General features: G+C 38.7%; 3 protein-coding genes across 12 annotated transcripts in view; 2 read left to right on the top strand and 1 right to left on the bottom strand.

Moving 5' to 3' along the window:
- The window catches only part of LOC133542440 (zinc finger protein 180-like), a 190,007-nt gene that overhangs the window by 138,389 nt on the left and 37,571 nt on the right, over positions 1–14,047 (top strand). The gene's annotated exons all lie outside the window — the stretch shown is intronic.
- LOC133542467 (gastrula zinc finger protein XlCGF57.1-like) overlaps positions 1–14,047 on the bottom strand; it is a 59,971-nt gene that overhangs the window by 37,356 nt on the left and 8,568 nt on the right. The window contains exon 3 of one of the 3 annotated variants that reach the window (XM_061886639.1): positions 10,658–12,365. The exons of the other annotated variants lie outside the window; for them this stretch is intronic. Coding sequence (XP_061742623.1) covers positions 11,365–12,365 — 1,001 coding nt within the window. The 3' untranslated portion in view covers positions 10,658–11,364. Of the gene's footprint in view, positions 1–10,657; positions 12,366–14,047 lie in introns of those variants that run through there. 3 annotated transcript variants of the gene reach the window in all.
- The window catches only part of LOC133542536 (cardiomyopathy-associated protein 5-like), a 39,286-nt gene continuing 28,002 nt past the window's right edge, over positions 2,764–14,047 (top strand). Inside the window, exons 1-2 of one of the 2 annotated variants that reach the window (XR_009804174.1) lie at positions 2,764–3,193; positions 6,747–6,851. Coding sequence is in view for 1 of the 2 variants with exons in the window: in XM_061886762.1 (XP_061742746.1) it covers positions 3,091–3,193 (103 nt within the window). In the remaining variant the exon portion in view is untranslated. The remainder of the gene's footprint in view (positions 3,194–6,746; positions 6,852–14,047) is intronic. The other variant, XM_061886762.1, reaches the window with a different exon arrangement.

Raw genomic sequence — 14,047 nt, 5'->3', positions numbered from 1 at the left:
CTGCTTGCCTGTGTATCGGCTGGGGACATCCCTGCGCTGCTGATCCGCCTCCGCTTGGGATGGTTTCCTGCTGGCTCCGCTGTGAACGGGACTCTCGCTGCTGTGTTGGATCCGCTTTGGACTGGACTCTCGCGACTGTGTTGGATCCATTATGGATTGAACTTTCACAGTATCATGTTAGACCCGCTCGACATCCATTGCTTTCCTCCTCTCTAAGGTTCTCATAGTCATCATTGTCACTGACGTCCCACTGGGTGTGAGTTTTCCTTGCCCTTATGTGGGCCTACCGAGGATGTCGTGGTGGTTTGTGCAGCCCTTTGAGACACTAGTGATTTAGGGCTATATAAGTAAACATTGATTGATTGAAAGATGCTGGCTTTTGAACTCTGCACCTCCAACAATCCGGATGGTTATTTTCCTCTTTGTTCCAGAGGACACCATGTCCACAGTTTCCAAATATAATTTGAAATGTGGACTCGTCAGACCACAGAACACTTTTCCACTTTGCATCAGTCCATCTTAGATGAGCTCGGGCCCAGCGAAGCCGGCTGCGTTCCTGGGTGTTGTTGATAAATGCCTTTCGCTTTGCATAGTAGAGTTTTAACTTGCACTTACAGATGTAGCGACCAACTGTAATTACTGACAGTGGTTTTCTGAAGTGTTCCTGAGCCCATGTGGTGATATCCTTGACACACTGATGTCGGTTTTTGATGCAGTACCGCCTGAGGGATCAAAGGTCCGTAATACCATCGCTTACGTGCAGTGATTTCTCCAGATTCTCTGAACCTTTTGATGATTTTAGGGACCATAGATGGTAAAATCCCTAAATTCCTTGCAATAGCTCGTTGAGAAATGTTGTTCTAAAACTGTTCAACAATTTGCTTACAAAGTGGTGACCCTCACCCCATCCTTGTTTGTGAATTACTTAGCATTTCATGGAAGCTGCTTTTATACCCAATCTTGGCACCTGACCCACCTGTTCCCAATTAGCCTGCACACCTGTGGGATGTTCCAAATAAGTGTGTGATGAGCATTCTTCAACTTTATTGCCACCTTTCCCAACTTCTTTGTCACGTGTTGCTGGCATCAAATTCTAAAGTTAATGATTATTTGCAACAAAAAATAAAGTTTATCAGTTTGAACATCAAATATGTTGTCTTTGTAGCATATTCAACTGAATATGGGTTGAAAAGGATTTGCAAATCATTGTATTCTGTTTATATTTACATCTAACACAATTTCCCAACTCATATGGAAACGGGGTTTGAACAAAAAGTGATCCAATTCACCTGCCAATATCAAACTAAGGGACTTTATCTCTAACTGAAATACCACTGTTTACTCAAACCTGATGGTTGGTTTTCTCCGAGATGAATGTGAACATTCACCAAGTGTAAAACACGATATGAGTTCATTAAAACACTTCATTTTACATACTCAGGACTTTGCACTTTACCTGCTCTCTGGAATATTCCCCCGGTGACTGTGTGACTGTGTGAAGTGAAATGAATTATATTTATATAGCGCTTTTCTCTAGTGACTCAAAGCGCTTTTACATAGTGAAACCCAATATCTAAGTTACATTTAAAGCAGTGTGGGTGGCACTGGGAGCAGGTGGGCAAAGTGTCTTGCCCAAGGACACAACGGCAGTGACTGGGATGGCGGAAGCGGGAATCGAACCTGCAACCCTTTAAGTTGCTGGCACGGCCACTCTACCAACCGAGCTATGCCGCCCACATTGTTACAAACTGAGAAGAACATCTACCTCGCATAAATATTGTGTGTCTGAAACTGTCTTGGCGTCTTGTCCAGGGTGTACGCACCCTTCCGCCCGAATGCAGCTGAGATAGGCTCCAGCACCCCCCGTGACCCCAAAAGGGACAGGCGGTAGAAAATGGATGGCTGATCAAAGAAAAATAAATGAATAAATAATGCATATATATATATATATATATATATATATATATATATATATATATATATATATATATGTATGTATGTATATATATATATATATATATATATATATACACATTAAATGACGAGTAAAACATTTACAAACACAACATTCCAAATTCTAAAACATTAAAACCGACTCCAAAACACATCAAATGACTCCGAAGAGATGCACAGTGACATCTAAAACCTAAATTACTCCTAAAACTCATAATAAGACTCCTAAAACACATTAAGACTCCTAAAACACGTTAAAAACTCATAAAACACGGAAAAATATTCCTAAAAACATGTAAAAAAAGACTCCTAAAACAAATTTAAAAACAGATCCTAAAACACGTTAAAAAAAAAACTCATAAAACACGTAAAAATACTCCTAAAAACATTATGAGCATTATATATATATATATATATATATATATATATATATATATATATATATATATATATAAAGGAAATTAAAAAAAAACATGAAAACCTCCCACATTCTAAAATACATTCTAAAAATGATTAGCATCAGAGACAAAAATAATATCATATGTGTAATATATATATATATATATATATATTTTTTTTTTTTCTTTCCTTGTGCTACTGTTGTTTCAATACATTGTTAAATATTAGAATATTTTTTTACGGAAATAAGTTGTATGTCTTTGTTTTGAAATTTTGAAATGGACTAGTTTACTTTTATTTTCACAATAAGTAAATAGTATATAATAAAATAGTTTTACCGGGGGTGGAAAGCTGGGTTTACTTTTTTCTCTCGCGAGATTTGGAAAAGAGCTGGTCACTTTTTTTCTCTCGCGAGATCTGACAACACTGCGCGCGAACCAAACACGGCGAGGATAAAGCAAGATGGCGTCTGACGGTGAAGACAGTTCAGTGTTCTTAATCTGTGCCTCCATGTACACATATATGTCCTTTATTACACTCTAGTAAATAGAGTAAACATCGTTAATAACTGTTTGCATCCGGTTATATTAGTCTGAGCGCACTTTGATGCTTCTCCAGCTAGCTTAGCTTGCTAGTTAGCTTAGCTTGTTAGCTGCTAACAAAGAGAGGCGGAAGTGATCAAAACACATCGCTAAGCAGAGATCAAGTGTGAGTGTAAAGTGTTGTGATTGTGTGAAAATGTGCGAAAGAACCATAGCAGAGTACGAGGAGGAACTTTGTCCAACAAAAGAGGAGAAGGAGCGACAACATCAAAAACATCAAGTTGTGTTACACAGAACAGGTTTGTTTACTTCTTACTCTCACATCTTTACTCACTTTATATTTATTATTAACACTATTCTTGAATAGATTGTCTATAGGAAGATGAATTGTCATGTGAGGATGATGCACTGATTGTTTTACATTGTTCATAAAAACAAGACAGTGTCAGACACACAATATTTATGAGAGGTTGATGTTCCTCTCAGTTTGTAACAATGTGTATCAACATGTTTACACAAAAGTCACACAGTCACCGGGGGAATATTCCAGAGAGCAGGTTAAGTGCAAAGTCCTGAGTATGTAAAGCTCGAGAGTTTTACCTCCAAAAATAAGACAGGTAAGACAAACCCCGACTCAGTCATACCAAAGACTATATAAATGAGACCCATTGCCTCCCTGCTTAGCACTTCAGGTTGGAATTTGGGGGTTAAATCACCATAAAAATGAACCCCCTTTGTCCCCTTACCTCCCAGGACGACTGGTCAAATGTAGAGAATAATCTCGCCACACCTGGTGTGTATGAGACAATCATTGGTACTTTAACTTTTTAATGTGAATGAATGAAAAAAGTTTATTTCGGTCATATAATCAATCAACCATTTTGGGTGATCAGTTTTACAGTCCATGTTATATGTGTACAATAATGCACATTTACACACGAAAGAAAAGAAAAAGAATGACCAAAAAAGGAATAAGCTGAAGCCAAAGCTCATATTTGCTTATCCTAAACCTTCACAGAAGATTAGATTGCCTGGAACATCAACATTAAAAAAAAAAAAAATCAATGGGATGAAAGTAATTGTTACTATATTTTATAATTTTCAATTATTTCACCTTTCAAGGTTTTCTTGAACCTTACCAAAGAAGTTCATGTCTTCAGTTCATCCCTGAGCTTCTTCCACCATTTAACTCCTAAAACTGAAATACATTTGTATTTTATATTTGTTCTCGCTTTACCTGTTTCAAAAATCGATTTCCCCCGTAAATTATAGTTTTCTCCTCTTAAATGAAATAGCCTGTGAATACAAGCTGGAAGGCTGTTGTTTTTTACTCCAAACATAATTCCCATTGTTTTTAAAAACACAATGTCTGAACATTTTAATACATTTGAACTCATAAATAATGGATTGGTATGTTCATAGTAGCACACTTTGTGTATTATTATAATGACCCTTTTTTGAAGTTTTATTATTGGGTCTATGTTTGTTTTGTAAACATTTCCCCAAATTTCAACACGATACGTTAAATATGGAAAAATAAAAGAATAATACAACATATGCAGGCATTTCCTATTCAGCATGTGTCTTACTTTATAAAGAATAGTAATAAATCTGGATATTTTTCCTTTTATATATTCAATATGCGGTTTCCAACACAGTTTATGATCAATTATTATTCCCAAGAATTTAGTTTCATATACTCTATCAATTTCCACTTGATTTAATTTTGCTTCAGAATTTGTCCTTGCACCACTAAACACCATAAATTTAGTTTTCTTATCATTTAATGATAACTTATTAATATCAAACCATTTTTTTAGCTGAATTAACTCAACCTCTATTATCCTCAACACTTCCTTCAAGTCTTCTCCTGAACAATATACATTTGTATCATCTGCAAACATAATACATTTCAATTTATTAGATACTGAACAAATATCATTTAGGTAAAGTATAAATAACTTAGGTCCCAATACCGAGCCTTGTGGAACCCCACAAGTTACTCTTCTTGGTTGTGATTTAATCTTATTAATTTCCACATATTGAGATCTGTTACTTAAATAACTACTTAACCACTGTTGCAAAACACCTCTTATGCCATATTTTTCCAATTTCTGCAGAAGTAAGGAATGATGGATTGTGTCGACGAAAACTCAAAAAGGTTTTAGTCTAGTTTTAGTCCCCAAAAAAAGAATAAAAAGTATAATATAAGTATATAAGTATAGTCTTTTAACAAATTAATTTAGGTCAGTAAGTATTGGAGATTGCTGTTGGGCCGTGTCACACAGCTGATCTAGAAGTTCAACCCAATTTTAAGCTTGAAGATCTGCTATTTTCACAAATAACAACAATAAAGGGATGGTTTTAGACATGTAAGGTTTCCACCCAACAGCAAATTTCTGATCCAAAGATTGTGTATTACACACAGATAAAGTGGTAACGGGGGAATCAACGTTCATTACTCCCAAAAAGCCCCAAAAAACTAAAACATTCTACTTCAGCAATTGTGGCTTTATTTCTCAGAATTTGTTAAAGTACAATGAACATAAACATGCCCAAAATATGAGTGATGGATGAGGAAGACATGCTCAACTTGGCTTTCGTCATCAGAGAGACATGTTTATCTCGTCACCGTCTCGTTATCGTCATGAAAAAAAGTGGCGTCAACTAAATTATTTTGTCATCGTCATCGTTGACGAAAACAACACTGGTTATTAGACACATTAATAAGATAATCCTGGAAAATCCCTTATCTGCTTATTGTGTTAATAGTGTTTTAGTGAGATTATAAAGTCATACCTGAAAGTCGGAGGGCTGCGGTGACCGCCAGTGTCTCTGTTTATCGCGCTGGAGGCGATGACGTCAGAATGTGACGTCACCGAGGTAACACACCCACCATTTTCATTTTCAACACATTACAAACACCGGGTCCCAGCTCTGTTATTTTCCGTTTTTTTGACTATTTTTTGGAACCTTGGAGACATCATGCCTCGTCGGTGTGTTGTCGGAGGGTGTAACAACACTAACAGGGAGGGATTCAAGTTGCACCACTGGCCCGAAGATGCCAAAGTGTCTGCCGCCAGACCCCCATTGAATGTGCCAGAGTGTCTTCATATTTGACCGGCGATGCTAAGGCAGACATGGCACAGAGATGTATGGATAACCTGCAGATGCATTTGCAACGATAGTCAACAAAATCACAAAGGTGAGTTTTGTTGATGTCGACTGCCAGCTAATCGATGCTAACATGCTATTTACCGGCGGTGCTAAAGCAGACATGGTACAGAGATGTATGGATAACCTGTAGATGCATTTGCAACTATATTACGTTTCCTTCCACCCACATTTAATGCGAAACAAACACTTACCAATCGACGGATTTAAGTTGCTCCAGTGTCAAAAGATGCGAAAGTCCTGATCGTTTGGTCCGCACATTTTACCGGCGATGCTAACGCAGCTATTCGGCCATGCTATGACTATGAATAACGTCAATAGCTATTCGCTCAATAGCTTCAGTTTCTTCTTCAATACTTTCATACTCCAATCATCTGTTTCAATACATGCGTAATCTGTTGAATCGCTTAAGTCGCTGAAATCCGAGTTTGAATCCGAGCTAATGTCGCTATATCTTGCTGTGGTATTCCCATTGTTTGTTTACATTGGCAGCACTGTGTGACGTCACAGTGAAATGTCTTCGCAGAGAGCAAAAATAAGGCACTTTAAAGCTTTATTTAGGGATATTCCGAGACCGGTACAATTTTGAAAAAGACTTCAAAAAATACAACAAGCCATTGGGAATTGATTTTTATTGTTTTCAACCCTTTTGAAATTGTGATAATGTTCCCCTTTAAGTCTTCAGAGAGGAAGTGCCGCAGTGCTAACCAGCGACGCATTCCAGCCCCCTCATACTCTCCTGGTCAACAAGTTCTACTACGGGCCAAAGATCTTCATATCGAGGTACCATCCCGTAAACTCGCACCCCGATTTGTTGGTCCATACACTATAGAGGCCGTAATTAACCCAGTGGCAGTAAGACTGTCTCTACCCCGCTTTGTTTCTCAAATTAAGCCTGTTGCTAGCTCTCCACTCTCTTAACTACAATTATTGTACCCAACTTTAGTTGAAGCATACATTGTTTATTGCAGGGGTGCCCATTACGTCGATCGCGAGCTACCAGTCGACCGCGGGGGGTGTGTCAGTCGATCTCGAGCCAGGCTTTAAAAAAAAATAGACCTAAAAATTAGTGATTATCAATCTTCACCAAGACGTCACTTAAATGACATTCACGGTACCGGAGGGTCTTGTGAGATGACGCTGGCTGCTGCAAGATCATTATTATGAAAATATGACCGAGAGGAAGGCGAGAAACACTTTTTATTTCAACAGACTCTTGCGCCGTACCTACCTTCCGTCAAAACTCTAAAGGCCGACTGCACATTTCCTATCTTCACAATAAAAGCCCTGCTTCATGCTGCCTGCGCTAACTAAATACAGAGTCTCGGAAAACTGGCGTGCACAAGCGATCCCTCAGAAAGCTGGTGTGCATAAGTGACACTTATTTTGTTAGTGCAGGCAGCATGAAGCAGGGCTTTTATTGTGAAGATAGGAAATGTGCAGTCGGCCTTTAGAGTTTTGACGGAAGGGACGGCGCGAAAGTCTGTTGAAATAAAAAGTGTTTTTCTCGCCTTCCTCTCTGTCATTTTTTCATAATAATGAACTGGCAGCAGCCAGCGTCATCTCACAAGACCCTCGGGTGCCGTGAATGTCAATCAAGCAAGCTACAGAATTTGCCGCCAATGTTTTTCTTGTAAAGTGTATGGAAGCTGGATGAATTAGATGCCAAAAACCAACCACTTTCATGTGGTATTGTACAGAAAGGACAACTTTTTTTCTCCTCCATTTGAAAATGTGGAGGTTATCATCACTACTGTCTGATTCCAATCAATGCAAGTCATCAGAATCAGGTAATACACCAACTTATATTCTTGTCTTTGTGAAAGAAAGACATCTATATGTGTTACACATGCTTGTATTATCATTAAACACATTTAACTTGTTTACAAAAATGTCTCTTTCATAAATAAATAAATATAAATGATATATATAAATGAGGTAGATCCCCTCGAGTTGGTCAATTGAAAAGTAGCTCGCCTGCAGAAAAAGTGTGGGCACCCCTGGTTTATTGCATAAAGGTCTGGGGACATACATATAAAACAATCACACAACAATATTCATGTTACACAAGAGAGTAATAAAGATAATAGAATGGATTATAGAGACCCAACAAATGATTCATAAATTCACACATAATAAAAGTAAATGATCTCGTATAAAAGACAACTGCTCAAATGATGTGTAAAGTAAATAATAATATGCTTCCAGAAGTGGTCCAGAAGATGTTTCAGATGTGAACCAGTAAATATGAACTAAGAGGGATTTATGTGTACTCAAAAGCAAAGGTATGAACACATGTAAAACAAATATGTATGTTACGTAATTGGAGAGTGGATCCCAGAGACGTAGTTTGGTTATAGTTAAGTTCTTCCTTTATTTTGGTGGAAGTGGTACGTAGCCAAAACAAAAGGCGATGGTGGAAATACATGAAGAATAACTATATCAAACAACCAAAAATAGAACGGAAAACGCTAGACAAAGCTAGGAACAATACAGGCTGGGGAAAATACAAAACAGGAGTACAAAGTACAAAATAAGGATGCTAGACGAAGCTAGGATAATTTACTTCAAAAACGAAGTAAAACAAAGAAACAAAATGTTAACTAAAGGCGCTAGACAAGGCTAGGGTATAAATAGGCAAACCTGAGAGGTGCACAAGACGGGACTAGAAAGACTGCGAGTGTGAAGGAGGCCAAGGCACATGCGAGTGAACTTGCAGTGGACACAAAGTTCTGGCACTGACAGGCCGTCAGTACCCAGACTAAATAGGCCACCTTAATCAACTTTCAGGTGTGCGACTGTGGGCGAGAGCGAGAGTAAACATGACGTGCAAACCAACACAGAAAAAACTAGGAAAATTCAGTTCACCACAGTGTACATCATATAAAGGAGTTCATCTATGGAATCATCTACAATTAAAGCTGCAAGCAGCGTTGGTCGGGTCCGCCTTTGGCTGCTGCCGCTGCTACTCAAGCCCTGTTCTAAGTCAGACCAACATAGAGGTTTTAATTTCATGTCTCTACGACATTTCTAACAGAAGTTACATGCAGTTTTGTCTAGGTTTTTTCCTAGGGGGCGCTAGAGAGCAATTTAAATTTTTAGGGTTTGGTTTTTTTATTAGATGGCAATTTTCGCCAGTCCTGATGTGTGAGTAAAATTTGGTGAGTTTTAAAGCATGGTAAGGGGGTCAAATTACAGATCGGCGTTTCTGGATGTTGTCGATAAATGGCTTTCGCTTTGTATAGTAGAGCTTTAACTTGCACTTTGAAGCATTTTAAAGGAGTCAAATTACAGCTCAAAGAGGCAAAAATGACATTTTTTAGGTAACTTTGCGCAGGGGTTCTTTGAAGGCATGTTAAGGGGGTCAAATTACAGCGCATAGGCGAGTATAGGTGCGGAAGAAAGAAAGAATAATAAAACGCACCAGTTTCAATAGGGTCCTTGGCCCATTGCAAAGGACTCCTTTTCAATGGGCCTGCGGACCCTAAATATGTAATAGTTGATTATTTCGGGGGGAAAAAAAACCTATACAAAAACACTATTATGATTAAGTATGAAAGTGAATTATGTATATCTAAACATAAAATGTCTACTGTAACACTTTTTATGTACTGTTTATTCTCACCTTTTCAGTCAAATTGTTCTGTTCATTTTAAAGGGGAACATTATCATAAAATTCAGTTCCCAGTGGCTTGTTGTATTTTTTGAAGTTTTTTTCAAAATTTTACCGGTCTCGGAATATCCCTAAATAAAGCTTTAAAGTGCCTTATTTTTGACTCTCTGCGAAGACACTGGCCATTTCCCTGTGACGTCATACAGTGCTGCCAATGTAAACAAACAATGGGAATACCACAGCAAGATATAACGACATTAGCTCGGATTCAAACTCGGATTTCAGCGACTTAAGCGATTCAGCAGATTACGCATGTATTGAAACAGATGGTTGGAGTATGAAAATATTGAAGAAGAAACTGAAGCTATTGAACGAATAGCTATTGACGCTATTCATAGCCATAGCATGGCCGAATAGCTGCGTTAGCATCGCCGGTAAAATGTGCGGACCAAACGATCAGGACTTTTGCATCTTTAGACGCGGGAGCAACTTAAATCCGTCGATTGGTAAGTGTTTGTTTCGCATTAAATGTGGGTGGAAGGAAACGTAATATAGTTGCAAATGCATCTACAGGTTATCCATACATCTCTGTGCCATGTCTGCTTTAGCACCGCCGGTAAATGGCATGTTAGCATCGATTAGCTGGCAGTCGACATCAACAAAACTCACCTTTGTGATTTCGTTGACTTTATAGTTGCAAATGCATCTACAGGTTATCCATACATCTCTGTGCCATGTCTGCTTTGGCACCGCCGGTAAATAGCATGTTAGCATCGATTAGCTGGCAGTCGACATCAACAAAACTCACCTTTGTGATTTCGTTGACTTTATCGTTGCAAATGCATCTGCAGGTTATCCATACATCTCTGTGCCATGTCTGCTTTGGCACCGCCGGTAAATAGAATGTTAGCATCGATTAGCGTAGCATGTTAGCATCGATTAGCTGGCAGTCGACATCAACAAAACTCACCTTTGTGATTTCGTTGACTTTATCGTTGCAAATGCATCTGCAGGTTATCCATACATCTCTGTGCCATGTCTGCTTTGGCACCGCCGGTAAAATGTGGAGACACTCTGGCACATTCAATGGGGGTCTGGCGGCATATTTCTTGCCACTTTGGCATCTTCGGGCCAGTGGTGCAACTTGAATCCTTCCCTTTTAGTGTTGTTACACCCTCCGACAACACACCGACGAGGCATGATGTCTCCAAGGTTCCAAAAAATAGTCAAAAAAAACGGAAAATAACAGAGCTGAGACCCGGTGTTTGTAATGTGTTGAAAATGAAAATGGCGGGTGTGTTACCTCGGCAACGTCACATTCTGACGTCATCGCCTCCAGCGCGATAAACAGAAAGGCGTTTAATTCGCCAAAATTCACCCATTTAGAGTTCGGAAATCGGTTAAAAAAATAAATAGTATTTTTTCTGCACCATCAAGGTATATATTGACGCTCACATAGGTCTGCTGATAATGTTCCCCTTTAAAGTACACAAATGTGTATATTAACTCATGTACTTGACTGAAATAAAAGCACTAATCTGAAGTGTCTAATCTATAAATGTTAGAATCATATTAACAAGATTGTGTTACACACACAACAATGATGTCACACATGTTATATGTGCTGATGTTGTTAGAAAGTCAAAGTTCAAGTTTTGACAGTTTATTTCAAATCCTGCATCTTCATTTGCTGCTGCTGTTCTCACCAGCACACTTGTGTTTCTTACACTGGTACTTATAGGAGAATCTTTCACCACACACACTGCAACTCAACACTTTCTCACCGGTGTGTGTTCTGGTGTGTACCGTAAGGGTTTTTAGGTGACGAAAGCTTTTGTTGCAGCTCGAGCAGGGGTATGGTTTTTCGCCGGAGTGCGTCCTCATGTGCGCTTTCAAGTGATGCCTTTGTATAAAACTTTTCCCGCACGCTGAACATATATAAGGCTTTTCGCCGGTGTGTGTCCTCATGTGTCTTTTCAACTGCGGACTCTGTATGAAACCTTTACCGCAGAGTGAACAGGAAAAAGGTTTTTCACCGGTGTGCGTCCTTGTGTGCTTTATCAAATGTCCCTTCTGGCTGAATTTTTTACTACAAATTGAGCAGGTTAATGTTTTTTCCCCAGTGTGTGTTCTCATGTGTACTTTTAAACTTTGGTTCGTGACAAAACTGTTCCCACATTCTGAGCAGGTAAACGCTTTTTCCCCGGTGTGCGTTCTCATGTGTAATTTCAGATACCAACGGTATTTAAAGGTTTTGCCGCAGTGAGAACACGTGAAGCGAGTGTTGTCAGTGTGACGTGTCTTATCGTCTTTAGAGTCTTCATCATCAGTGTCAGGAGAGTGTGACGTTGTGTCCTCACTATCTGATAGTGGAGCTAAGAGCTTGTCTGCTTGTGATCCTCCACAGTGGTCTCCATCAGCTTCTGTTGTCATGTGTTGAGTTGAGCTGCTGCTTGGAGGCTCCGCCCCTCCCCTCTCCTCACTCTCACTTTTGACCTCATCATCTTCACTCTTCACAATCACAGCAATCACTGGGAACTCCTCCAGTCCTTGAAGATGCTCTCCCTCTTCACTGATGATGTTTTCTTCCTCTTCCTCCTTAATGTGGGAGGGCTGTGGCTCCTCCTTCGCCACCCTGAAGCTCCACTTCTGTGGCTCAGGGAGAAAATGTTCTTCACAGACGTCTGCAGGACACAAGAAGACAAACACGTTTTTGAAACATCTAGCTTTGCGCAGTAAAATGATGCATTCAGTCTTAGGCCCATAGGGGTGTCTTAAGTGCGGCCCGCCAACATCTTCAAATCGTCATTAAATAAGAAATCTTGCACGCATTAATTTAAATATAACATTTTAAATGCTGAGATTTTGACTCAAACTCGTGGACAACATTAGTTTTTTCCTGGTCAATGACTTTTTATGTTTGGAATGTGCAGCATCTATTTATGCAAACAACCTTGCCTAGTCATGGTGCAAAAAAAAAAAAAAATCCACCCAATACAAAATGTAAACAGACAAGGTCACTGAACTTTGTGGATATTATAAAAAAAAAGTCCAATTACCATAAAAAAAATAATAATAAATTACACCCATCCAGGGCTTCACGGTGGCAGAGGGGTTAGTGCGTCTGCCTCACAATACGAAGGTCCTGCAGTCCTGGGTTCAAATCCAGGCTCGGGATCTTTCTGTGTGGAGTTTGCATGTTCTCCCCGTGACTGCGTGGGTTCCCTCCATGTACTCCGGCTTCCTCCCACTTCCAAAGACATGCACCTGGGGATAGGTTGATTGGCAACACTAAATTGGCCCTAGTGTGTGAATGTTGTCTGTCTATCTGTGTTGGCCCTGCGATGAGGTGGCGACTTGTCCAGGGTGTACCCCGCCTTCCGCCCGATTGTAGCTGAGATAGGCGCCAGCGCCCCCCGTGACCCCGAAAGGGAATAAGCGGTAGAAAATGGATGGATGGATACACCCATCCATTACAAAGTGTGATGAGAAAATTACCAGTATTTTTTAGAGGCGGTATGGTACCGAATATGATTCAATAGTATCGCGGTACTATACTAATACCGATATACCGTAAAACCCTAATATACATACATATATATATATATAGTTACTCTAAATCATTATTTCTTCTAGATTTTCCAGAACAACATTTTTAGAAGAAATTCAAAAGACTTTGAAATAAGTTTTAAATTTGATTCTAAAGATTTTCTAAATTTGCCAGAATATTTTTTATTTTTATTTTAATCATAATAAAATTTAAGAAATATTTCACAAATATTCTTCGTCGAAAAAACAGAAGCTAAAATGAAGAATTTAATTAAAATGTATTTATTATTCTTTACGATAAAAAAAATAAATTTACTTGAACATTGATTGAAATTGTCAGGAAAGAAGAGGAAGGAATTTAAAAAGGTAAAAAGGTATATATATGTTTAAAAATACTAAAATAATTTTTAAGGTTGTATTTTTTCTATAAAATTGTCTTTCTAAAAGAAGCAAAGTAAAAAAAAAAAAAAATTCAAACAAGTGAAGACCAAGTCTTTAAAATATTTTCTTGGATTTTCAAATTCCATTTGAGTTTTGTCTCTCTTAGAATTAAAAATGTCGAGCAAAGTGAGACCAGCTTGCTAGTAAATAAATACAATTTAAAAAATAGAGGCAGCTCACTGGTAAGTGCTGCTATTTGAGCTATTTTTAGAACAGGCCAGCGGGCGACTCATCTGGTCCTTACGGGCACCACGTTGGTGACCCCTGATATATAACTTTATATACATATATATATCCGATTGTATTGTACCATATGTCCCGGCAAGAATTCCGCCTTCAAAGAACTCCAGCTTATTAGTGATTCCCAGAGCCCAAA

This window comes from Nerophis ophidion, linkage group LG24 (assembly GCF_033978795.1).
Source record: "Nerophis ophidion isolate RoL-2023_Sa linkage group LG24, RoL_Noph_v1.0, whole genome shotgun sequence".
Classification (NCBI taxonomy): Eukaryota; Metazoa; Chordata; class Actinopteri; order Syngnathiformes; family Syngnathidae; genus Nerophis; species Nerophis ophidion.
This window is presented reverse-complemented; position numbering and strand designations above follow the sequence as displayed.